This window comes from Lithobates pipiens, unplaced genomic scaffold (assembly GCF_037356315.1).
Source record: "Lithobates pipiens isolate NorthernLeopardFrog02 unplaced genomic scaffold, aLitPip1_a1.2 Scaffold_22, whole genome shotgun sequence".
Taxonomy (NCBI): Eukaryota; Metazoa; Chordata; class Amphibia; order Anura; family Ranidae; genus Lithobates; species Lithobates pipiens.
The window spans coordinates 307,430,668-307,454,086 of NW_027507784.1; the positions used below are offsets into that span (position 1 = coordinate 307,430,668).

At 43.1% G+C, this 23,419-nt stretch overlaps 1 protein-coding gene across 1 annotated transcript in view; it reads right to left on the reverse strand.

The window, feature by feature from the left end:
* Positions 1-489: 489 nt before the first annotated feature.
* Positions 490-23,419, reverse strand: part of SLC5A11 (solute carrier family 5 member 11) — a 74,439-nt gene continuing 51,509 nt past the window's right edge. Inside the window, exons 9-16 of the mRNA XM_077449339.1 lie at positions 22,297-22,502; positions 18,898-19,033; positions 16,899-17,006; positions 7,652-7,802; positions 4,424-4,592; positions 3,948-4,163; positions 2,935-3,094; positions 490-1,018 (exon numbers count right to left, since the gene is read on the reverse strand). Coding sequence (XP_077305465.1) covers positions 807-1,018; positions 2,935-3,094; positions 3,948-4,163; positions 4,424-4,592; positions 7,652-7,802; positions 16,899-17,006; positions 18,898-19,033; positions 22,297-22,502 — 1,358 coding nt within the window. The 3' untranslated portion in view covers positions 490-806. The remainder of the gene's footprint in view (positions 1,019-2,934; positions 3,095-3,947; positions 4,164-4,423; positions 4,593-7,651; positions 7,803-16,898; positions 17,007-18,897; positions 19,034-22,296; positions 22,503-23,419) is intronic.

Consider the following 23,419-nt stretch of genomic DNA (forward strand, 5'->3'; position numbering starts at 1 on the left):
CACTGCACAAACTGTTGACGCTATATAAAACCTGTATAATAATAATAACACCAAATGTAACACTCCTGCTTCTTTCACACCTGAGACCTTGTAACACGAAAAAGTCGCATGACACCGGGGAGGGAAAATGGCTAAATGGGCCCAATTTGGACATTTTCACTTAGGGGTGTACTTACTTTAGTTGCCAGTGGTTTAGACATTAATGGCCGTGTGTTTAGTTATTTTGAGGGAACAGCAAATTTACACTACACATTTACAAGCTGTACACTCATTACTTTACATTGTAACAAAGCTTCATTTCTTCAGTGTTGTCATATAAAAAGATAGAATAAAATATTTACAAAAAATGTGAGGGGTGTACTCACTTCTGTGAGATACTGTACTTATTATCTAGGTCTAGAGTCTCGGAAATTATGTATTTTTTTTGTTTGTTTTTTTAACTACGGTATGTATGCTAAGTTTGTACTTCAGAAGAAGATATAGCAGGTCTTTAGGTTCACGTATATTTTATTTATTTCACATTCTGAAAAATGAAAAGTTTTTATCAATCCATGAAAAACTAATTGTATTTGACACCTCCTTCTGTTTAATGATGGATACAGTCCCGCAGAGGAGTCATCACTACTTCTTTTAGGCAATAAGAAGGAAGCCCATTGAGAGCTCACTGTCCTAGCCTTCCCTTGTAGAAGACAACAGGTTGCACACAATTTTTGTGCAGAACTTTATTCGGATTATGCCTTCTACAATATTTTAGCACTTGTGATGTCCTTTGTCCAAGAAATACAACCACAAAGAAGTATCTTCAACTAGCCAAAGTAACCCCAAAGGAATATTGCTCCACTCATACATAAGATGAGGTTGATGTTCAGGATGTGTGTTATTAAGGGTCGCTCAGACAACAAAACTTTTGGCGACTCTGAAGGAGGAGCAGGGGCTTGTTCTTGTTGGACATCGTTCCGTTCCATCCCACAAAGCCAGAAGATGGCTTTTTTCAGACGGGAAACACATGATTGATCATCTGCAAGAGAGGGGTTGTCAGAAAGGCTAGATTACCAGTTTTGTGCAGGTAAAGAGAACAATCAATACAGGGTCCTAGAACTTTGTCACCTTGCACCTGGTGGCCTAAAGAAATCTACATATTGAAACTCTGGGTCCCAACTATGCATAATGTAACAGACCATACTCAACTGTGTTGTTTCCTGCTACAAATCTCTTCTGATGTAAACAAGATGTAAAGTGAGAATGTCAGATTGACCATACTATATAATATAGAACTATGAACTTGGGCCTTGTACTTGCTGCTTACTAGAAAAACACGATATATCGACAGAATTTCTGGACACCTGCCCATCAAACCTATATGAGCATGTTTGACATCCATTTTAAATTTTGTCTTGCAATTTCCATTCCAATTAATGTAAAAGGTGTTCAGTAGGGTTTAGGTCAGGGTTCTTTGAGTTTTTTCAAGCCCTTGAAAGCATGTCTTCATATAGCTGGCTTTGTGCATGGAGAAAAGACATGCTGAACAGAAAAGGGCCTTCCCCAAATTTGCTGCAAGGTTAAAATGCAGAATTATCCAAAATGCTGTCACATGCTTTAACATTAACAGTATCCTTCACTGAAAACACCTGAACCTAACTGGAATGGTATTCACATACGGTACTTTTGACCATATTTTATAGGCGTGATAATTAGGTATCCACAAACCTTTGGCCAAATAGTGTACTTACATACATTTTACAGATTTTTACTAGTATACCTTGGGCGAGGTGCTTAGCATGTGACTGCCCATACGTGACCCAATGATAGTATACCTTATACTTGACCTCGTATGGATTGGTATCCCAGTTTAACTCACAAGAATATTTTCTAAGGATGAAGCCAAAATGTTTTAAAAAATAATCTGAAGTTTATATTGGAATTCCCCCAATTCGGACTTTGAAGGCAATGCTTTCAAAGCTGTGTTAAAAGACATGTATGTTTATCTTTATTTTAGTAAAAACCAATAAAAGAATATAAAACCAAATCATTATCTTTGTATATACAAACATAATACATTATAGCATCATGATACATCAATACCCAACATTCCCAGTTAACATCAGTAGTTATTTTCCATGTCTTGTCTTTGAGACTTTGTTAGCAATTCCTATATTTTCTAAGGATGAAAGCAATAACTGGGCAGATTCTGCAAATGAATGGTGCTTCTAGGCTCAGAGAACAGAGAGCCAGCGCAGGGGATATAAAGTGATTAGCACATGGTAAATGACAATAATCTGAATAGGTACCACTGATAGAAATAAATAGCTGACAGAGGATTTAACATTTCTTTCCCCTAACCCAAAATGTAAAGATTGGCATTCAATTATCAACACGTTCTTAGCAAACAGTAAATTAACTTTACAACAAGCTCATATTAAACTCTTTAGCTGCAGGTACAGTGGAGAAATTCATTATAAAAAAATGTACTATTTCTAAAGCAACTCATCTCCCCCTGCTCACCCTCCCAGCTAACCCTCCCAGCAGTGGCTCAGCATCATTCTAGCCTTCTAATATGTAATGCAAACATAGAGCAGGAACGCGGAAATATTAGAGCAAAGTGAAATACAGCTGCCCAGAGATTATGCATAGAGGACTTCACTGTTGCTCTTTTGAGCTGACAGTGAATTGCTCCACCATACCTGCAGCTATAGAGGTCAGTGAAGACTTGTTTTAAAACCCATTTATTGTTTGTTAGTAACATACTTGTCTGTCCATGGCCTGGCTACAGGTCCATTTTAAGTTTCAGCTTGAAATACACTTGGTTGGTTGGTAGTGGATAAAATAAACCTGCCAACTTAAAACTGTTTTAGCATGGACAGACTCCTAAAGTAACAGCTTTATTTCTCGTAAAAATACATATTGTTTTAAAAAATGTATTTCCCTTAGACATACCTGCTGAATCATCAATGATCCCATCGGAGGAATTTAAATCAGCTTTATCCACATTGTTCTCCACCACACTGTCTCTTTTCTGGGAAGAGGTCTCAATGGATGTCACCTCCTGGACAGTTTCTATCTCATCATAACGCGTGAACCAAGTAAGACGACTGATCTGAGAGCAAGCAGGAAAGTTTCATGAAACAACTATACAGCTACATGTCTTGAAAATGTCAACAGTTGCTCTGGTCTGTCTGCTTTAATAACTTGCTTTAATGAGTGTAACATGGCATCCCAGCACACCTGCTGATGTACAGTATGTCCAAATTATCACTAAAGATGAAAGGTTAACCCAAGAGGCAGTTTGTGTGTTTGAATTTATAAAAAAAAGCAACTTGTATAGAAACACTTTGGTCTCTACATCACCATATATTCTTTTCTCATCAAAAACATACAAATGTATAATTTGTTTTTACCAAAACCAGCTTGTATACCATATAGCCAAATGTTTGTGGACACCTGACCATCACATCTATATGAGCTTGTTGGACATCCCATTTTGGAGCCATGAGCATTAATAGGGAATTCCTCTATATCGGTGGTTATACCAGCCTGCCTTCTACTGTATGCCCATTCAGCCAAAACAGCATCAGTGAGGTCAGGTACTGATGTTGGACAAGAAGACCTTGTACACAATCAGCTTTTCAATTCATCCAAAATGTGTTAAATTGTGTTTAGGTCAAGACTGGAGGAGCTCATTGCCTAAATTTCTTTGAATAATGTAACAATAACAGCACCCTTCACTGGATTCTTCTTAACTTCATCATTTGAAAGTGTGTCCATATACGTTTACCCATATAGGTACATGATGTACGTGATGGTCAGATAACCATTAACTTTAGACCATATAGTGTATGATTGGTTGCCATTGAGGAGATACTCGTATATGCAAATAGGACTAACAGATGGGATTAATAGGACTAACAGATGGGACTAACAGAAGACAGCACCTAAATATACCTTCTTACCATTTCTTTAGTAGGAGGCTCTGTGTATAGGCTGACAACCACCACCACGATGAAGGTCAGCAGTGCCAATATCATGGACAGGTAGAGATAGTGGACATATTTCACCACTCCTGGCCTCACATCAGGCTGGTCACACTGTGGTGCTGGGTATACGAAATCCAGCACCATACGGATGAGGCCAACAACTAAGCCTATGGTCAACCCCCAAAATGCACCCTGGATGGAACACAAAAAAAGCTTATCAAACTTTGTGATTGCACATAGAGAACAAACAGACTTATACAGACACAAATATTTTTGAAGAAAATTGCAACATCCTGCAACAAATACTATGTTTTTATCATTTGTGAGCAAAACTGCAGGCTGCATTTTTATCAAGCTGGTTATTTCCCTTTACTTTCCATTGTAGTAGTGGAAATAGATGTCTATTTTCACCTCATATTAAACCAGTTTCATTTTTAAATATGCAATGTTACCTTCTCATTAGTACGTTTCCAAAAACAGCCGGCTATGAAGACCACGGCCACAGGAGGTTGCAGGTAGGAGCTAATGGACTGGATATATATGAAGAGTTGGCCACCTTGGCTGGCCTGAACTAGAGGGATCCACAGAATGGACACCACCACCAACACCAGCACAAACACTCTGGAAGTGAATAACACAAACATGGAAAACAATTTTAAAGACGTTTACCGAATACATATATAGGGCAATAACTCACATCAAGTAGGGATAAGCATTTTAAAATTGTTCTAATACAGTCATTGTGTATGATAAGCAATTGTCATGTTTTTTTTTCCTAAAAATACATTTTTTTCTGGTCTTTTATTATTTTACGTTTCTCAGTACTGCTTATCTCTTCCAGCCACTTCTTGTCTATATGTGTTTGCTCCAATGTTGGCATCACCAGTCTGGACCAACTTCCTGACAGTAGTGGATCATGCCTGCCCAATGTGTGTCAACATGGCTGCTTGTATCCTCCACCAGAGGTGCATATTGCAGGGTAACAATGCAGAAACAAAAGTGGAAGATGTGATACTCTAAAACATGAGCAGGATGACCACGTATCACTTTAGACAAAATCCAACATTTAAAAACTTTGAAAATAATGATAGGATTTGAATGTTAAAGGTTATATGAGTAGTGGTTCAGCCTTGTGGGGAGGATGGAGGTCACCACCTTGGTGATTTCTAAGCCGCTGGAACCAAGGTATGTGCCCCCTTGCCTGGCTCCCTGCGGGGTGGATGGTGCCCTCTCTTTCTGATGGAATGTTTAATTGGAATGGGCAGTTCCCCTACCTCTTTCTTTCCTTACTTTTCTTGCCCTTTTTTTCCCTCTCCTGTTTTTGTACCCGGATGCAGCTTGGTGTTTAAAGCAGGAAGGGCCTAGCATTTTCCAAAGTAAACTATTAGGAGTCAGTATGGGTCACTTGTTGGGTATGGTTGACAGCTATCTCTAAGGCCGCGTACACACGCGGGGACTGTTCGCCCAACTTTGTCCGTCAAACAGTTTCGGCAAACAGTCCGCTCAAAATTAGCATGGACGGACATGGCCACACACGACGGACGAACAGTTTGCTGAAACCGTGCGCGATGACGTGAACGGCACGTACGACGGGACGAAAAATACGACGTCCTATACACTGCATTATAACTTTCGGCGTGAAAATCCTTTCTGAGCATGCGTGCAACTTTGTTTGACGAACAAGCCTACACACGCGGGGACTGTCCGCTGAAACAAGGTTTCAGCGGACAGTTTTTCGGAATTTCCGAAAAACCTTGTTCAGCGGACTGTTCGCTGAAACTGTCCGCTGAAAGCCCACACACGAGCGGACTGTCCGCTGAAACTTGGTTTCAGCGGACAGTTTCAGCGAACAGTCCCCGCGTGTGTACGCGGCCTAACTACTCTATATATGCTGTAAGATTTACCTTTCCCTGTCCAGGGTTTTTTCTTTTTTTTCTTTAAACTTTCAGTTCCTGTTTCACATTTAACTTATGGTTGTGGCTTCTCGTACCCCTTAGGGGTTTTGACACCCCAGGCATTCTTCTGCTTACACAGTGTGACTAAATTGTGTACAATTATTCATGGTATGGTACAAGATTGGATGTTGACCTGTATTTTATTTTCCCATCTGTATCTCATTGCAGAGATTTCCCTTCACTTCTTGTCCCATAACCAAATAGAAAGTGAGAGTAAATCCCTGCTAATAAGGGAATTATTTACCCCCCCCGGTCACCTGCACTAGTGTCCCCATTGGAAGATTTCCCCTCTATTACTTTTCTGGGAACAACCCAAAATTTGTGATTTTCCTTTACTTTCACTTTCATTGATAATAGCAAACAGGACAAATAAAAGAGGATTAGACATGTGCATGATGAAAAAATGTGTTTAGTTTTGTTTAAATCTGATAGTCTAGTTATTTAATTTAGTTAAATTCGGTTGAATCGTTCAATTTGTATTTGGTATTCGGAATTCGTTCTATGTCTTATTTCAAATTTTCAGCGAATTTATCTATTCAAAGCGTTTGAATTGATAAATTTAGAATCGGTCGAATTGAAAAGTTTAGATATTTTTTCTATTAGAATGCGGCAAAGTGGACAAAAGAAAAATATTCATCAAATTATTACAATGACTCTTTAACCTCCTTAGCGGTAATCCCGAGTCTGGCTCGGGTTGGGAATTTCATTACAATAGCGGTAACCCCGAGCCAGACTCGGGCTTGCACCGCTCGGTGCAGGGGAGGACACAGGTAACGTCACTTACCTTGTCCCCTGGATCCAGCGATGTCCGCCGCGCTGTGTGATCGAGCCGTCCTGCGCTCGATTCACAGTGCCGAATGCCGCCGAGCTCCGTTCCCTGCGACGTTACGACGCACGGGAGCGGAGAACGGCGGCAAATTCAAAAATGTACAGTGCTGTAGTAAAAAATACACACCCCCTTTGTCCCTAGTGGTTTGTGCAATGCCCTGCATGCACTTTTATATTATAAATACTGTTTTTTACTGCTTGTAATTTGGAGATTGTCCATAGCAACCAAAACATGTCCCTTTTTCATTTTTTTTTGGATTTGATTACATTATTGAATAATTTTTATTATTCTTTATTATATTATAACTTTATCATACCCGGGATGTCCGCTAGACTCTGGTTTGAAGAGATTTCAGAGCGTTATTCCTAAGAATTACAGGACTACAAAATAAAAGCCAGATTTCCATGCAAAATAATTGTACCGCTTTCAGCACCTTATTCCAGACTGAATCATACCGCCAGGGAGGTTAAATCACCACTGGCTTAACAAAAACAGCATTATTTTGAAATGGTACTCTAATAACACACACAGTCTTTAATTTTAGAAATATGTTTACAGTTTGAATTCAATGTAAAATGCAATTCGAATTTCAATTAGAATTTCGGACAAATTTAGTTTAATTATTTGGAGCGTTCGATAAACTTTGTTTATACTGTAATTTGGGTATTCGGATATATCCAAATAATGAAAAATTTGTATGAATATTAACAAAATAAACTGCACATGTTTAGAGAGGATGAACGGGGACAAAGAGAGCAATAAAAACTGTCAGGGGGTTCTAATCTGCTTTTTCTAAAACAAAAAAAAGTTTTGCCTCTAATTATACTTTAATACTGTATTAGAAAGACAGAGTTACCCTTTAGTAATGAACAAATAGGTATGTAGCAGGACCCTACCTTCCCACGATCATGAGCTCAAACTCGGTAGAGCGCGGGCGGATGTGGCGCCACAGATCCATGGTAAAAATGGTGCTTGCACTATTAAAAATGGAAGTCAGTGAGGACATGAGAGCAGCAATCATAACTGACATCATTAGACCTCTTAACCCTAAAAGTGAAGGCAAATGGAGAGTCGGACAGTTAGACATCTTCACAGTCACCCAATGAAAGGTCTCCTCACTTCTCTGCTGATGACAAATGTGTTATAAATCAAAATATAGGCTTTTATAAATGTGTAAACTTCTATCAATTCATACACTTCTCTGTGTGTGTGTTCAGTTCCAGCATCCGGTTTTCCCTTCTAAATTTGTATGCTGTAAAAATGTTTAAAAATCTCTCTTTCTTGTTCATACATCACGGTACACAGAGTCTTTGATAATTACTTAGTGGGTTAGATAGTCACCATCGGGTGATTGGACACTGGCAACCCTAATTACAAGATGATTTCCTCCCCTATATAACCCCTCCCATATGGAGAGTACCTCAGTTTTTTCGCCAGTGTCTTAGGTGGTTGGTTACGTTAAAGATGTGCTAAGAAGAAGCTCTGTTTGATGGTCTCTGAGGGGGCCTAGGAGTTATAAACCCGTATCCATGCCTTGGGCCAATAAAAACGCCTAAGATGGATGGTACCCAGGCCTCATGAACGAAGAAACAAGGTTTTGCCTGTAACGTCTCTCTCTTTGAGGACTGAGCTCTGGCATCCAGCGCTTTGGTGTACAAATTTAAGTTGCGTGAAGAGTTTTCTGGCAGAGTCTTCTACAGGTCCAGGGAAGAGGATCCTGTGAGTAGGAACCCAGAACCTTGAAGGTTGGCACCACGCTACCCGCCGTGATGGGTGAAGGTTGGATCTGTCTGTTCTCAGCAGTTGCTGCAGCGGGCATAAGGTAAGTGAAGACAATCCTAAAGTTTACACATTATGGATGTATGGATGGATAATCTTCTTTTGAGCAGTTTGCATGTCTTACCTGGTTTCTGCCACTAGAGTGAGTAAGAGACATACCTGGTGTATACTTACATGCCATCCAGGATACATGCTCAGTGAAGCTGGTCTGAGAAGCCGCTCTCCTCCCCCACTGCAGGCTCTGCCACATAAGCTGAAAGGGGGGATCCCTCATAGTCCGGTGGCCCTGCGCAGTCCTCAGTTGGTCTCCTTTCTCCCCCCTCGCCCCTGGCGGCCATGATGATCCTGCATGCACGCGCAGGGGGGTGCTTTTATGGTGGTTTCGGCAGGGAAGGAGGGGGGCGTGGTTGCAGCACCTTGCACATGCGGCATGCATGGCGCACCAGTGCACAGACACAAAGCGTCAGACGCCAGAGCTCCTGTAAGTGGTGGGACACAGAGCTGTGGGCAGTAAGCACCTCAGTGGAGTCAGATCCAGGCATACCTAAGACACCTACTCGGCATCAGGTTGTGCAGACTGAGCTAATGTTTATATTATAAGACAAAGGCACAACAGTTATTCCATTTTTACTAGTACCTCTGCTCTGCAGCTTAGGACTATGTCTCCCCTTAAGAGGGCTTCAGGGGGAGGTAAAAGAGGCACTAAGAAATTTATCGCCTAGATCTAGAGGTTCTGAACATGCCTGCAGGATTCCATCCGCCCCCTGAAAGACTGGAGGCAGCCTCACAGGATGAGTCTGTGCCCCTGCCAGGCTTTGTAGCCTCTCCCAATGTTACAGTCCCTGTATATGTCACCGAAAAACACTATGAAGGCTGCATTGGATGGTTTAGAAGGAAAGATTACTACTTTTGTCACATCACAGCTTCCTTAAAGAGTAGCAGAAAAAGGGGTAGATGCTCTCCCTCTGCTCTGGGTTCCCTATCGGATGAGCATTCTGATAATAATGATATATCCCTATCTGGGGATGGGGATCAGGAGCAGTCGGACGATTCAGGGGAAGAGGAGAAGCTCTCTTCTGCCTAACAGGCCCTCAAAGTACAGGTGCAATATTATACTGAGTTGGTGTGTACCACATACAGATTGCCCTCTGCTGAGGCTGCCATTTCCTCTGTTTCCTCCTTGGGGTCCTGAAAATCCCCACAGGCTGCATATACCTTCCCAATTCATCCCTTGTTGTAGAAACTGTTGAATGATGACTGGGGTCAGCCAGATAAACAATTTTAAACTATTAGGTTTTCCATGCTTTATCCGGTGGAGTAAAAGTTCACCAAAAAATGGGGAGATACCAGCAATAGATGTCGCTATTTCTTGCGTGAATAAAAGCCTGACCTGTCCCGTGGAAAATGCTCAGGGGCTTAAAGATCCAACTGATAAAAATCTGGAAACTTTATTTAAAGCTTCCTTTTCTATGGCTGGCGCTGTAGTCCAGCCTGCGGTCGCAGCAATCGGCATGTGCCCGTTCCTCAAGAAACAAATGAAGCAGGTGCTTGACCTCCTTTCCACTGAGTAGTTTGAGGTTTATGCAAATCTTCCTAAGGCCTTCTGTTCAGCAAGCATCCAGCCTTACTGTCCTGCTGGTACACATGCGCAGGTCCCTTTGGCTTAAGCATTGGGCAGCTGAGGCTTCATGCAAAAAATATTTGACTGGGGTTCCCATTTTATGGGGAACGCATGTTTGGGGATGGATCTGGACAAATATATCCAGAAAATGACCGGGGGTAAGACCACAATGTTACCGCTTATTTAGACGTTCTCTCTCCCCAGCCCCTGGAGCCTCGACCTCCAGGCAGTGGCGACAGCTTCCCGAGTCCAATACTAGGGGAGAGGTCAAAGGCCAAGCCCAAGGGCAAAAGAAGTCTCCGGTCCAATATCTGTTAAACAGAACCCCAAAGCCTCCCTATGAAGAGGCGCTCCCGCTCAGCCAAGTGGGGGAAAGGCTGCAGTAGTTTGCAGGCGCCTGGCGGGAAAAGATTCAGGACAAATGGGTAGCCTCTACGGTGTCTCTGGCTACAAATTGGAGTTCCGCGAGCTTCCGCCATCTCGTTTCCTAAGGTCAAGAGTCACCAGAGATCCATTAAAGGGGAGGCACTTGTTACCAAGGGGTAATTATAGAAGTGACCCCAGAAGAGCAAGGCTCAGGGTTCTACTCAATCCTCTTTACGCTTCCAAAACCGAACGGGATGTCAGACCTATTCTAGATCTAAAAGACCTGAATCAGTTTCTAGACATTCGTTCTTTCTGCATGGAGTCAATCCGCTCAGTAGTTTCCACCCTTCGGGGGGGGGGGAATTCCTGGCATCAATAGACACCAAAGATGCATATTTACATGTGCCAATATTTCCCGCTCACCAAAGATTTCTAAGGTTTGCGGTGGATCATCGCCACTTCCAATTTGTGGCCTTACCTTTCGATCTTGCTACCGCACCTCGAGCGTTCATGAAAATTCTAGCCTCACCGCTGGCAACACTAAGGCCTTGGGGCATAACAGTGAAAGCTTATCTTGATGATTTGCTACTCATAGAACAGTCTGTAGCACGCTTAGACCGCAATGTGCTTAGCACAGTAGAGTACTGAGAGTACCTAGGCTGGGTCCTCAATCTAGAAAAATCTTCCTTACAGCCCCTAAAAATGCTGGAGTATTTGGGCATGGTCATAGACACAGTCCAAAAGAGAGTATTTTTACCCGGGTCAAAAGCCAAAGTCATGAAAGATTTGGTCTGAGTAGTCTTGACAAGGAAAAATCCCTCCATTCGACTATGTATGAGACTATTAGGGAAAATGGTGGCCTCTTTCGAGGCTGTTCCCTACGCCCAGTTTCACTCAAGGCCTTTACAGAGCAGCATCCTCTCTGCCTGGAACAAAAGAGTTCAAGCCTTGAATCTTCCAATGTACCTATCACCATGGGGACGCTAGGGCCTCAATTGGTGGTTGTTGACCAAGAATCTACTGAAAGGAAAATCCTTTGTTCCAGTTACTTGGAAAGTCGTAACCACAGATGCCAGCCTAATAGGCTGGGGAGCAGTTCTGGAAGAAGCTTCCACCCAGGGAAGATGGTTCAGAGCCAAAAGGCCCTTGCCCATGAACATTCTGGAGATTCTGGCAATTCGTCTTGCCCTCTGGGTCTGGACTTACAGGTTGCAGGGTTGTCCTGTCCGGATACAGTCCGACAATGCTACGGCAGTGGCCTATATAAATCACCAAGGGGGCACCAGGAGTCTGGATGCCCAAAAAGAGGTGAATCCCATTTTTTCTTGGGCAGAGAGACATGTTCCTTGCCGTCTGCGGTCTTCATACCAGGGGTAGAAAATTGGAAGGCGGATTTTCTAAGCCACCAGCAGCTGTGTCCAGGAGAATGGTCTCTACACCCCAACATATTTCAGGCCATATGTTGAAAATTGGATGTAGACCTGTTGGCTTCCACGTTCAGCAAAAAACTTTTTGTCAAGAACAAAAGATCCGCTAGCACAAGGGTCAGATGCCTTAACGATTCCATCGGATCAGTATTTTCTGATCTATGTGTTCCCTCCAGTTCCGCTTCTCCCGTGATTCCTTCTGGGGGTCATAAGGGAAGGAAAGCCAATAATTCTGGTGGCCCTGGCTTGGCCCAGGTGACCTTGGTATGCAGAGATCGTAAAAATGGCAGAAGGAAGACTATGGGTTCTTCCGCTGCGCCCAGATCTACTCTCACAGGGTCTAATATTTTATCCTGCCTTATGAAGTCTAAATTTGAAGGTTTGGCGCTTGAGACCCACATTCTGAAGGGTCGTGGCCTTTTGGGGCCAGTCCTGTCCACTCTAGTTAATGCTAGGAAGCCGGCCTCCAGGCTCATCTACTACAGAATCTGGAAGGCATATGTTTCCTGGTGTGAATCCAGGGAGTGGCATTCTAGAAAGTATGCCATTAGCAGGATTCTTGCCTTTCTTCAATTAGGTGTATAAATGAGGCTGGCCTTGAGCACTATCAAGGGCCAGATCTCGGCCTTGTCGATATTCTTTCAAATACCGCTTGCCTCTCATTCCCTGGTCCGGGCCTTTGTTCAGGGGGCACTACACTTGAATCAGTCAGTTAAGCCTCCTGTGTGCCCATGGGATTTGAATTTGGTTTTGTCTGTTTTACAGGAACAACCTTTTGAACCATTGCACCATGCTTCTTTAGTTCTTTTGACAAAGAAATATATTTTTTTGGTAGCCATAACCTCGGCTAGAAGGGTATCGGCGTTAGCAGGTCTTTCTTGTTAAAGCGGAGGTCCACCCTAAAATGGACCTTCCGCTCATCGGATTCCTCCCCCCCTCCGGCGCCACGATTGGCACCTTTCAGGGGGGGAGGGGGGTGCAGTTACCTGGATAATCCAGGTAACTGCACCCACTTCCGGGCTAGCTCTCTGCGGAAAGGGGCGTACATTACGCCCCTTTCCGCAAGTGCCCGCCCCCTCCCGCAAGTGCCCCGCTGCCTGCTGGGAAACACACAGATCCCAGAGGCAGCGGGGACCGTCCTCATTGCGCAGCGCGGCTCGCGCATGCGCAGTAGGGAACCGGGAAATGAAGCCGAAAGGCTCCATTTCCTGATTCCCATACCCAAGATGGCGGCGGCAGCACTCGAGTGTCGATCTAGAGATCGGCTTCGGGTGCCGACATCGCGGGCGCGCTGGACAGGTAAGTGTCACTATTTTAAAAGTCAGCAGCTGCAGTATTTGTAGCTGCTGACTTAAAAAAAAAAAAAAAACGCGGAGTCCCGGCGGACTCCCGCTTTAAGAGCCATATTTGATTATTCACAAAGACAGGGTGGTGTTGCGTCCTCACCTGACTCTTTTGCCTAAAGTGGTTTCAGGATTCCATCTGAATCAAGATGTGGTCCTACTGTCCTTTTTTCAGATCCGCAGTCCACGGAAGAGAAGTTGTTGCATTCTTTAGATGTTGTAAGAGCGGTCAGAATCTATCTGCAGGCAACAGCTCAGATATGAAAGACTGATTGTCTATTTATTCTGCCAGAAGGCCCCAAAGGCCAGGCAGCATTGAAATCCACTATCTCTAGATGTATTTGACAGGTTATTGTTCAGGCTTATGGTGTAAATAAGAAGATCCCTCCTTTTCAGGTTAAAGCACACTCAACTAGAGCAGTTAGTGCTTCATAGGCAGTGCATCACCAGGCCTCCATGGAACAGATCTGCAAGGCTGCAACTTGGTCTTCAGTCCATACATTCACTAGATTCTATCATGTGAATGTAAGAGTGCATGAGGATGCCGCTTTCGGGCGCAGTGTGCTGCAGGCAGCAGTATAGGTCCTCTTGTCCGTTGGCGATCTATGTTTTCTGATCTGTGTCTCCCTCCCCTCAAATTTGGGCATTGCTCTGGGACATCCCACTAAGTAATTATCAAAGGCTCTGTGTCCCGTGATGTATGAACAGGAAAATAAGATTTTTTTAAAACAGCTTACCTGTGAAAAAAATAATTTTCTTAGGAATACATCACAGGACACAGAGCTCCTGCCCCTCTTCGGTATTATACGTGAGGATGCTTATTGCTTTGCTACAAAACTGAGATGCTCTCCATGTGGGAGGGGTTATATAGAGGAGGAGCTTGTCTTGTATATAGGGTTGCCAGTGTCCAATCACCTGATGGTGACTATCTAACCCACTAAGTAATTATCAAAGGTTCTGTGTCCCATGATGCATTCTCAAGAAAAGGATTTTACAGGTAAGCTGTCTTAAAAAAATCCTATTATGGTGCCCCCATGTTTCAGTCTGATCATTCGAAATTGGATATGCTGATTGTAGCTAAAAAGCACATGTGGGCATTCTGCTGACCACTCTTAAATGATTTTTAAAGAGATGCTGTCACCTTACCCATGCAGAAAAAAAGTGATGATGTCTCTGCAAAGTGCCCCCCTGACCACCCTCCAATCCTGTTGCTGACATCAATGGTGTTTGCACACTGGGGGGGGAGGGGGGATAAGGGACCTGGGGCCGTATAGAAGGGGCCTTTGCACGTGCAAAGTATAAATTCCTCTTTAAATTATACTATTTTTTTTCTCAGTTTTGGAGGGGAAGGATTAGAACCTTTGTCATTTTTTTTTACTGCTATCTGAGATTCTATTAGAATCACCACCTGTCCTGTTGGAAACATTTTTCTAGGGAGGAAGTGAGGATAACACTTAAACAGGAACAAAGACAGAAATAAAAATGCTTTTCTTTAGTAGAGTAGGGGAAGAGAACTTGGGTCAGATTGTATTTTAGGTGGTGTCTGTTTCAGATTTTCCATTACTTTTTGTCTGGGGAAACACAGCAGGACAAGAAGTGAGGGTAACCAAAAGTTGTTTGGCTGGACATACACTTTGAGTCTATTATTAAAATATTTGTTGCATGAATATCAGAAGCCATTGCGCAAGTTGGACAAAATGTCCCATCATTTTTTAGGACAGGAGTCTCCAAACTTTATAAACAAAGGGCCAGTTTATTGCCCTTCAAACTTTAGCGGGGCCAGACTGTGGTAACTGGGAGCAGAAAATGTCCTGATATAAGTGGGAGGAATGATGCCCCATCATTAGTCTCAGTGGGAGGGATAGTGTTCCATCATTGGTATTAGTGAGAGGAACAGGGGCGGCCCATCCTTTAGGGCACACGGGCGCCGCCCCCTCTCTCCAGCCACCCACCTCATTTGATGGGCATGAGTTTCTGCATTTGATGGGGCAGAAGCATCTGCATTTGATGGGCACAAGTGGCTGCATATAATGAGCATGAGTGGCTGCATTTGATGGGCACAAGTGGCTGCATATGATGGGCACAAGTGGCTGTATTTTATGGGCACAAGTGGCTACATTTGATGGGCTCAAGTGGCTGCATATGATGGGGCACAAGTGGCTGCATATTATGGGTACAGTGGCTGCATATGATGGGCACAAGTAGCTGCATTTGATGGTCACAAATGGCTGCATATGACGGGCACAGTGGCTGCTTTCCATTGGCACAAGTTGCTGCATATGATGGGCAAAAGTGTCTCCATATGATGGGCACAGTGGCTGCATTTGATGGGCACAATGGCTGCATTTGATGGGCACAATGGCTGCATTTGATGGGCATAGTGGCAACATTTGATGGGCACAATGGCTGCAATTGATACCACAGTGGGCTGCATTTGATATGCACAGTGAGGCTCCAATTGATGTTTTTTTTTTGTATTTTTCAGTTCACCAGCCGCCATTGGTATCAGTAGGAGGAATAGTGCCCCATCATTGGTATCAGTGGGAGGAATTGTTTGCCATGGTCTGTGTCATTGGGAAGAATAGTGTCTCATTGTTAATGTCCTTGGGAATAATCGTGCCCCTTTGTTGGGAGTCAGTTGGGGGTCAGTGGATGGAATAGAGCTCCAAGGGCCAGATAAAATTAATTAAAAGGCCACATCAGACTCCAGGGCTGCAGTTTGGAGACCACTATTCTAGGAGATGAATTCCTGTAGCGCCATCTAATTTCACAAAATACCTCTATGAGGTATAAACGGTATAACCAATATCACATTTTGGCCGCTAGATGGAGCTGATAATACAGAAATTGTTCACCAAGAAAAAATATGGGACATTTTGTTCATCTTACATAAATACCTCTGACTTGCATGCAACAAATGTTTTATAAATACACCCCCATAGGCAGGAGTGGACTGACAACTCATGGGGGCCCCTGGGCAATAGGAGATTATGGGGCCCCCAGGCAAATCCGAGATTATGGGGCCACACAGTATACACACACACACACAGTGTACAATCACACAGTATACACATACAGTATACACAGACATGCTTCTATTGGCTGAGAAGGTACTGGAGAGGTGAGGCAGCTATAATCTCTGGATTTTTAGACCAAAAGGATGTTGTCCCTGGTTTTACTGAGGCTGGCAACCCTGATGGGGCCCCCTAGTGGCTCGGGGCCCTCGGGCAGTGCCCGAGTGGCCCAATGGTCAGTCCACCCCTGCCCATAGGTCAAACTGAGGGGGTGTAAGAGGGCCATGAAATTTTCAGCATGTTGAATAATCAAACTATTTTTCTTTAACCAACCTTTTTTTTTGCCGCATGAAAACATTCAACTAAGTCTGTGATTGTGCCAAGTAAGGCAAATGCTTTAGTGAATGTTAGTTTGTTCATTGTTGGGCCATATGGCTCTGTATGTTTTTTAGCCTTGGCTTCAAGAGGCAGTTTGATTCTAATTGGAGTTTTGTGGGAAATATTGACAGTTTTATGTCATGTTTACTTCACAAACCTTCAATAATTGTACGTATTTGAGAGAGAAAATGTATATATTGGCAAATTTGTGTTACCTGTTGGCAGTAATTCAATAACAAGTCTGGGGTATGCGATATCAGAACATCCGGAAGGGTTGCCACAGATTGACCTGCAGATTTCGGGATCTGCACAAGCCACGTCATCTGTTAGAGGTTGCATGAAACTATTATTCACATAACCAGTGGAATAAACTACATTGATTACACATGTATACACGCTAACACCACCCATGGATCTCCAACATTTTTGGATATACAACTACTAGAATGTCCTGTCAGCCAGAGTTCAGACTTGTCCCATATGTTTTACAACATAAAACAGCAAAAATAATAGTATGGTCATATGGCACTAATATCTTATTAATGACATATAATGACACTTTATAAAACTCTGGTTAGGCCTCATCTGGAGTTTTCCATCCAGTTCTGGTCACCAGTCCTCCGAAGGGATGTGCTGGAGCGAGTTCAAAGGGCAACAAGACCAATAAGGGGAATGGAGGTCCTCAATTACGAGGAATGGCTGCAAAATGTATTCTCGCTGGAGATGAGACGCTTGAGAGGGGACGTGATAGCGATCTACAAATATCTCAGTGGGAATCCCAGGATAGGAAATAGACTTTTTAGTCCCAGGGAATGTAAAAGGACATGGGAGCACACAATGAGACTGGAGGAGAAGTGGTTTAACCTTAAACTGCATAGGGGGTTCTTCACTGTCAGGGCAACAAGGATGTGGAACTCTCTCCCACAATTTGTGATGGCTGTGAGGAGTACGGATATTTTTAAAAGACTCTTAGATGTACATCTTAAAGGACACAACATACAGGGATAAGCAAAATCATTATAGACACTGATACACGTACACCAACACAGGTTGAACTGGATGGACTATTGCCTTTTTTCGGCCTTACCGACTATGTAACACTATACAACATTTGGCCATGATTTTACATTAACATAAAATCACTGTGATTGGTTACTACCAGGGATGCACCAACATTTCAGCAGCCAATAAAAACCTGCCCATTGCTGAAAGGAAATATTGGCGACAATGGAGCTGAAAATGGGGCAGGGCCCAGGCGGGGTCCCACCCCCCACATCTGGTGCCACCCATTGCGGGGGTGTCATCCTGGCACACCCCACTCCTCCCCTCCCTCCTCTCCTCCCTCCTCTCCTCCCTCCTCTCCCTCCTCTCCTCCCTCCCACAGAGCGGGGATTTATGTGTGTCACGGAACTGAATTGCACGGACCTCAGTAACAATGTCCCGCCTCCTGTGACAGACGGCACACTGATCCAATGGTGGGACATTGAATCAGTGTGACGTGATCACAGGAGGCGGGACCTTGTTACTGCGACCCGGGTAATTCGAATACAGCTCTGTGACACACAGAGATTGCCGCTCTGATCCAGGCACTGGCAGGCTGCATGATGGAACTGGTGAGGCTGCATGATGGCCACTGGTAAGACTGCATGACAGGTACTGGTGAGGCTGCATCCACAGACACTGGCAGTCTGCATGACGGACACTGGTGAGGCTGCATCTGATGGGCTCAGGCAGGCTGCATGACAGGCACTGGGGAGGCTGCATGATGGGCACAGGCAGGCTGCATCTGACGGACACTGGTGAAGCTGCATTGATCTCCTGTATGATGTCTGCAGTCTCTGACCATCTTCTGTACTATGTTTGCAGCCTCTGACCATCTCCTGTATCATGTCTGCAGTCTCTGATCATCTACTGTATCATGTCTGCAATCTTTGACCATCTCTTGTATCATGTCTGCAGTCTCTGACCATCCACTGTATTATGTCTGCAATCTCTGACCATCATTTGTATCATGTCTGCAGTCTCTGACCATCTTCTGTAGCATGTCTGCTAGAGGTGCATCACATGGAAATTTTTTAAAAACTGTAATTTTTGGTATCAGTTTTGGCTTTTGGCCTAGTGCTTCCTTAATTTTCGGTACCAAAATTTGCATTCAGCGCACCCCTAATTACTACACAAAAATGTAATCAGTCAATACTCTTTAAAGGACATTACCTGTGAAGAGAACTCTGCTGATCATCCCAGGAAGAACCATCATAAAGAAGGGCAACACCTTGAGATAAGCTGCAAGGAGAGAGCCACCTTTAGCGTGAGAGAGGTTTTTGGCAGACAAAGATCTCTGAACAATCACCTGTGAATAGCAGAGAGATGGGTTATAGGTACATGATATGGTCAGACTTCAGGGACAACTGACAATCACACCTAGAAGGCCTTGCTGGACATCACCATCCAAAACCATGAGCTTTAGATGGAATTGACTCTCACTTTGTGGCTTTACCACATTCAAGTTCTCTGAAACGGACTTCCATGAGTTTTTTAGAGTGTTTCTGTAGGAATTTCTACCTATTCATCCAAAAGAGCATTTGTGAGGCTGGGTACTAATGCACGATGGACTAGCTTGCAATCAGCTACAATAGCTTACAATTCATTCCAAGGGTGTTCAATAGGTTTGAGGTATAGGCCACTCAGTCTCCTCCACACCAGACTTATCAAGCCACATCTTTATGGAGCTGGCTTTGTAAACAGGGGCACAGCCATATTGAAACATAAAAATGTCTTCCACAAATGTAACAGGGTTGGAAGCAGCTAAAATATCTTTGTAGGATGTAATTAACATTACCCTTCACAGACAGTACCTAAATTCAATAATCGTGTCCAAATAGTGTAAATAAACTATCATTTCATAGCCAGTGATATCTACAACATACAGTTCATGCTTCATTGATGACGAAAATGTAATAGTAACCATGTACAATGAATTCTGAGAAAAGAGATCTCCCTATAGCAATATAGGTGATGTCCAATAAGAGATGGCCAATCTCTATCAGAATTGGGGCAAATCTGTAATGGGTTTAATCTTGTTAATTTGCCGCTTTTATCAAATTGTGAGCTTTTTCATGGGCACAAAGTCAGTTTCAGCTTTTCTCTTTACCGAGATCTCAAACTTGGAAAGCTATATTTTGCAAGTCTCCATTTCATCTAATAAGTCAGCATAGACTGTAAAAGAAAGCCTATATGCTTTAACAATATTAACGTGTCTGTTCTTCAGGAATATTGATCACTTCTTATGTTGGACATCTGACTTTAGCAAATAATATTGCAGTATACAAAAACCTTTAAAGAGGACCAGGGGGCTGCCGTTGCAGATCACTTTCTAAAAATGCTATTTTCCTTGCTTTCACTGGCTTCAGTACCTTTTTAATCATTGGCTGGGACAAGCATGAAGATTAGAAAGTCTGATGCCGCATACACACAATCGGAATTCTCATCGGAAAAAGCTCTGATGGTTTTCCCGTCGGAATTCCGACTGAATTCCGCTCAAACTGTCTTGCCTACACACGGTCACACCAAATTCCAACCACCAAGAACGCGGTGACATACAACACATATGACGGGACTAGAAAAAGGAAGTTCAATACCTAGTAGCCAATAGCTTCCGTCTCGTAGTTGAATCTGAGCATGCGTGAGTTTTTGCATGTCGGAATTGCATACACACGATCAGAATTTCCGATAGAAAGTTTTTCCATCGGGAAAATTGAGAACATGCTATCAAATTTTTGCTGGCGGGAATTCAGACAGCTAAATTCCAATGGAGCATACACGCGGTCGCATTTTCCGATGAAAAGCTCTCATCGGTCTTTTGCTAGCTGAAATTCCGATCGTGTTTACGTGGCATGACAGTCTAATCTGTACACTTGTTCCTTTGGAAAGTATTGAAGCTATTGGATTAACATTAAATTCAGTCTGGTACAATAGAGCAGTATTTTTCTTTGAGCCCTTCTGCAGGGGTTGTTTCTAGGCCCCTTCCTTTCCATTACAACATCCCATCAACATCACATCTTTGTCAACCTTCAAGTGCCATTGTATTCATATTCCCTTTTAATGCTTGAAAATGTAAAATGCACTCCCACCTACTAAATAACTGTTTTGTTAGTCAATTAGAGGGAAGGAGAGCATAGTATAAAACATACCTCCACAAAGTTGTTTCTGTAAATGGTTTCCGTAACCATTGTTGCTGTGTATTTTGGACTGATCTGTAGCTTGTCTGTCCCATATTCAGCCTTATACATTAAAGAATTGAAAATTGTAATGATCTAAAGCAGGAGTCTCCAAACTTTCTAAACAAGGGTCCAGTTTTCTTTCCTTCGGACTTTAGGGCCTCCAGACTGTGGCCAGTTGAGGTAGAATATGCCCCAGTGTCAGTGGGTATAGACAATGTCTCAGGTTTGATGGTCAACGGCAGAAAAAAATGATATAGGGCCTGATCAGTAGGGGGAGGAATAGTGCCCCATCATTGGAATTCATGGGAAGAATGGTGCACCAACATTGGTATCAGTGGTAGGAATGGTGCTCCATCTTTGGTATTAATGGAAGGAACAGTGCCCCAATATTGGTGTCAGTAGGAGGAGGTATAGTGCCGCATCATTGGTATTAGTGGGAGGAATGGTATCCCATCATTGGTATCAGTGGGAGGAATAATGCCCCATCATTGGTGTCAGTGGGAGGGACAGTGCCCCATCATTGGTATCAATGGGAGGAATAGTGCCCCATCATTGTGGCAGTGGAAGGAATAGTGCCTTGTATCAGTATGGGTAACAGTTCCCCAAGGGCCACACACAGGAGAGCAAAAGGCAGCATTCATCCCACGGACCAATGTTTGGAGAACAGTGTTCTAAAGCAACCGAGTAGTCAGATCTACTATGAGATGTTTCTGACTAGATGCTTTTAATCGCTGCTCATTGCATGCCATCACTGTCCAGCCCATTTGCAATTTACTATTGCAGATGAGTAACGGTACACGTTGGCATGCATTAACAGATACCCTAATGCAACGTGCACACGACTGGACTTTCCGTCAGAATAAACTCTGACGGTCTTTCTGACAGAGTTCCAACCGAATGGACTTGCCTACACACGATCACACCAAAGTCTGTTTGCTTTTCGAACGTGATGACGTATGGCGGGACTAGAAGAGGAAGTTCAAAAGCCAGTAGCCAATAGCTGCCCTTGCGTCGTATTTGGTCTGTCGGAATAGCATACAGACGAATGGTTTTCTCAATAGGAATTGATTCTGTCGGAAAGATTTAAAACATGTTCTATTTCTAGGTCCATCTGAATTTTTGAAGAAAAAAGTCTGATGAAGCCCACACACGATCGGAATAACCAATGAAATGATTCCATCTGACCTTTTCTGCCAGAAAGTCCGGTCATGTGTACGCGGCATTAGAAATGAAAAGTGAAGGAAAATGAGATGTTGCTTGGATTACTTGTTTCATATTTCTAGAGAGCAAAATGAAACTTGAATGATCACTATGAACAACACTTCCACATTTGTTTGTTTTTGTTTTCTCTTAATAAAAAAGGCTCCTTCATTGTCATCTGAATTGCATTTACCTGGTCAGTGCACCAATACCAGATAGATGGGATGGTCATTCCCACCAATACACCAGGCCATGGAAGGTCAGAGGTCACTGGGTCTCGGAATAAATGGAAAGCATCTTCTCTAGGAATGCCACAGCTGCTGTTGCTTGTTCGATTGGATGGGATGGCAGCAAAATACCTTTCCTCCAAAGCACCGAGTCCACCAATTTTTATGAAACCTACATACAAAAGAATGAAATATGAACCAATGGTCTACTCACTGTAACAAGCCTGTAGTAAAATAGAACTAATTTAATCTGCAAACATATGTCCCTACTTTAAGATAAGAAAAAGGGACAGATTTTGGCAAAAATTATGTAGGCAAAGGACACATCCCTTCCAGTTACATAGACCACAAATAATTAAAATGACTGGTTAGAAAAATGTTTCCTTCTTTTTTACCACTTACTTCATGTTGGCTTTTCAAAATAATGAATGCAATAATTTCAAAGTTGGATGAAACATTTGATATTAAATAATACAAGTTTTAATAGAGGGCAATGCACGTACTGTATGTATATATCTGCTCAGGTGTATCCGACTCTCCATCATTCTATGGGCCAGATGTCTGGGAACCATGTCTGATATTCTTGAACCTTTCCCACAGAATGTTCCTGACAATATATTTACAAGGTAGGTCACTGAGTCTTTCCTCAACCCTCCCCAATTACTTGGGCCCAGCATGCAGAATGTGATAACACATGTGCACAGCCCATTTAGACAAGAGCCAATTAACTAACTGCATGTTTTTGGAGACTGGGAGGAAACCCAAGCAAGCTCAGTGAGAACAGACCAAAGAGGAGAAAACCCAAGAGGGACAGAGGGATATTTGGGCATTGTGAGCAAAGGATCAATGCTGTAGAGTAAGCCACAATACAGTCTCCTAAAAAAGAAAAGGCTGAATGGAGGATAATAAACCTTGTCCAATCAATCCCAATCAATTGTAGATCATGGCCCTTCCTTTCTTCACAGTGTTAAAGAGGAAGTAAACCCTGATTGGTTTACTTCCTCTTTCATTCCCTGCAAAGGTAAAGCATAATGGACTACTATGCGTCGCATAGTAGTCCATTATGTGTCACTTACCTGACACAGGAGC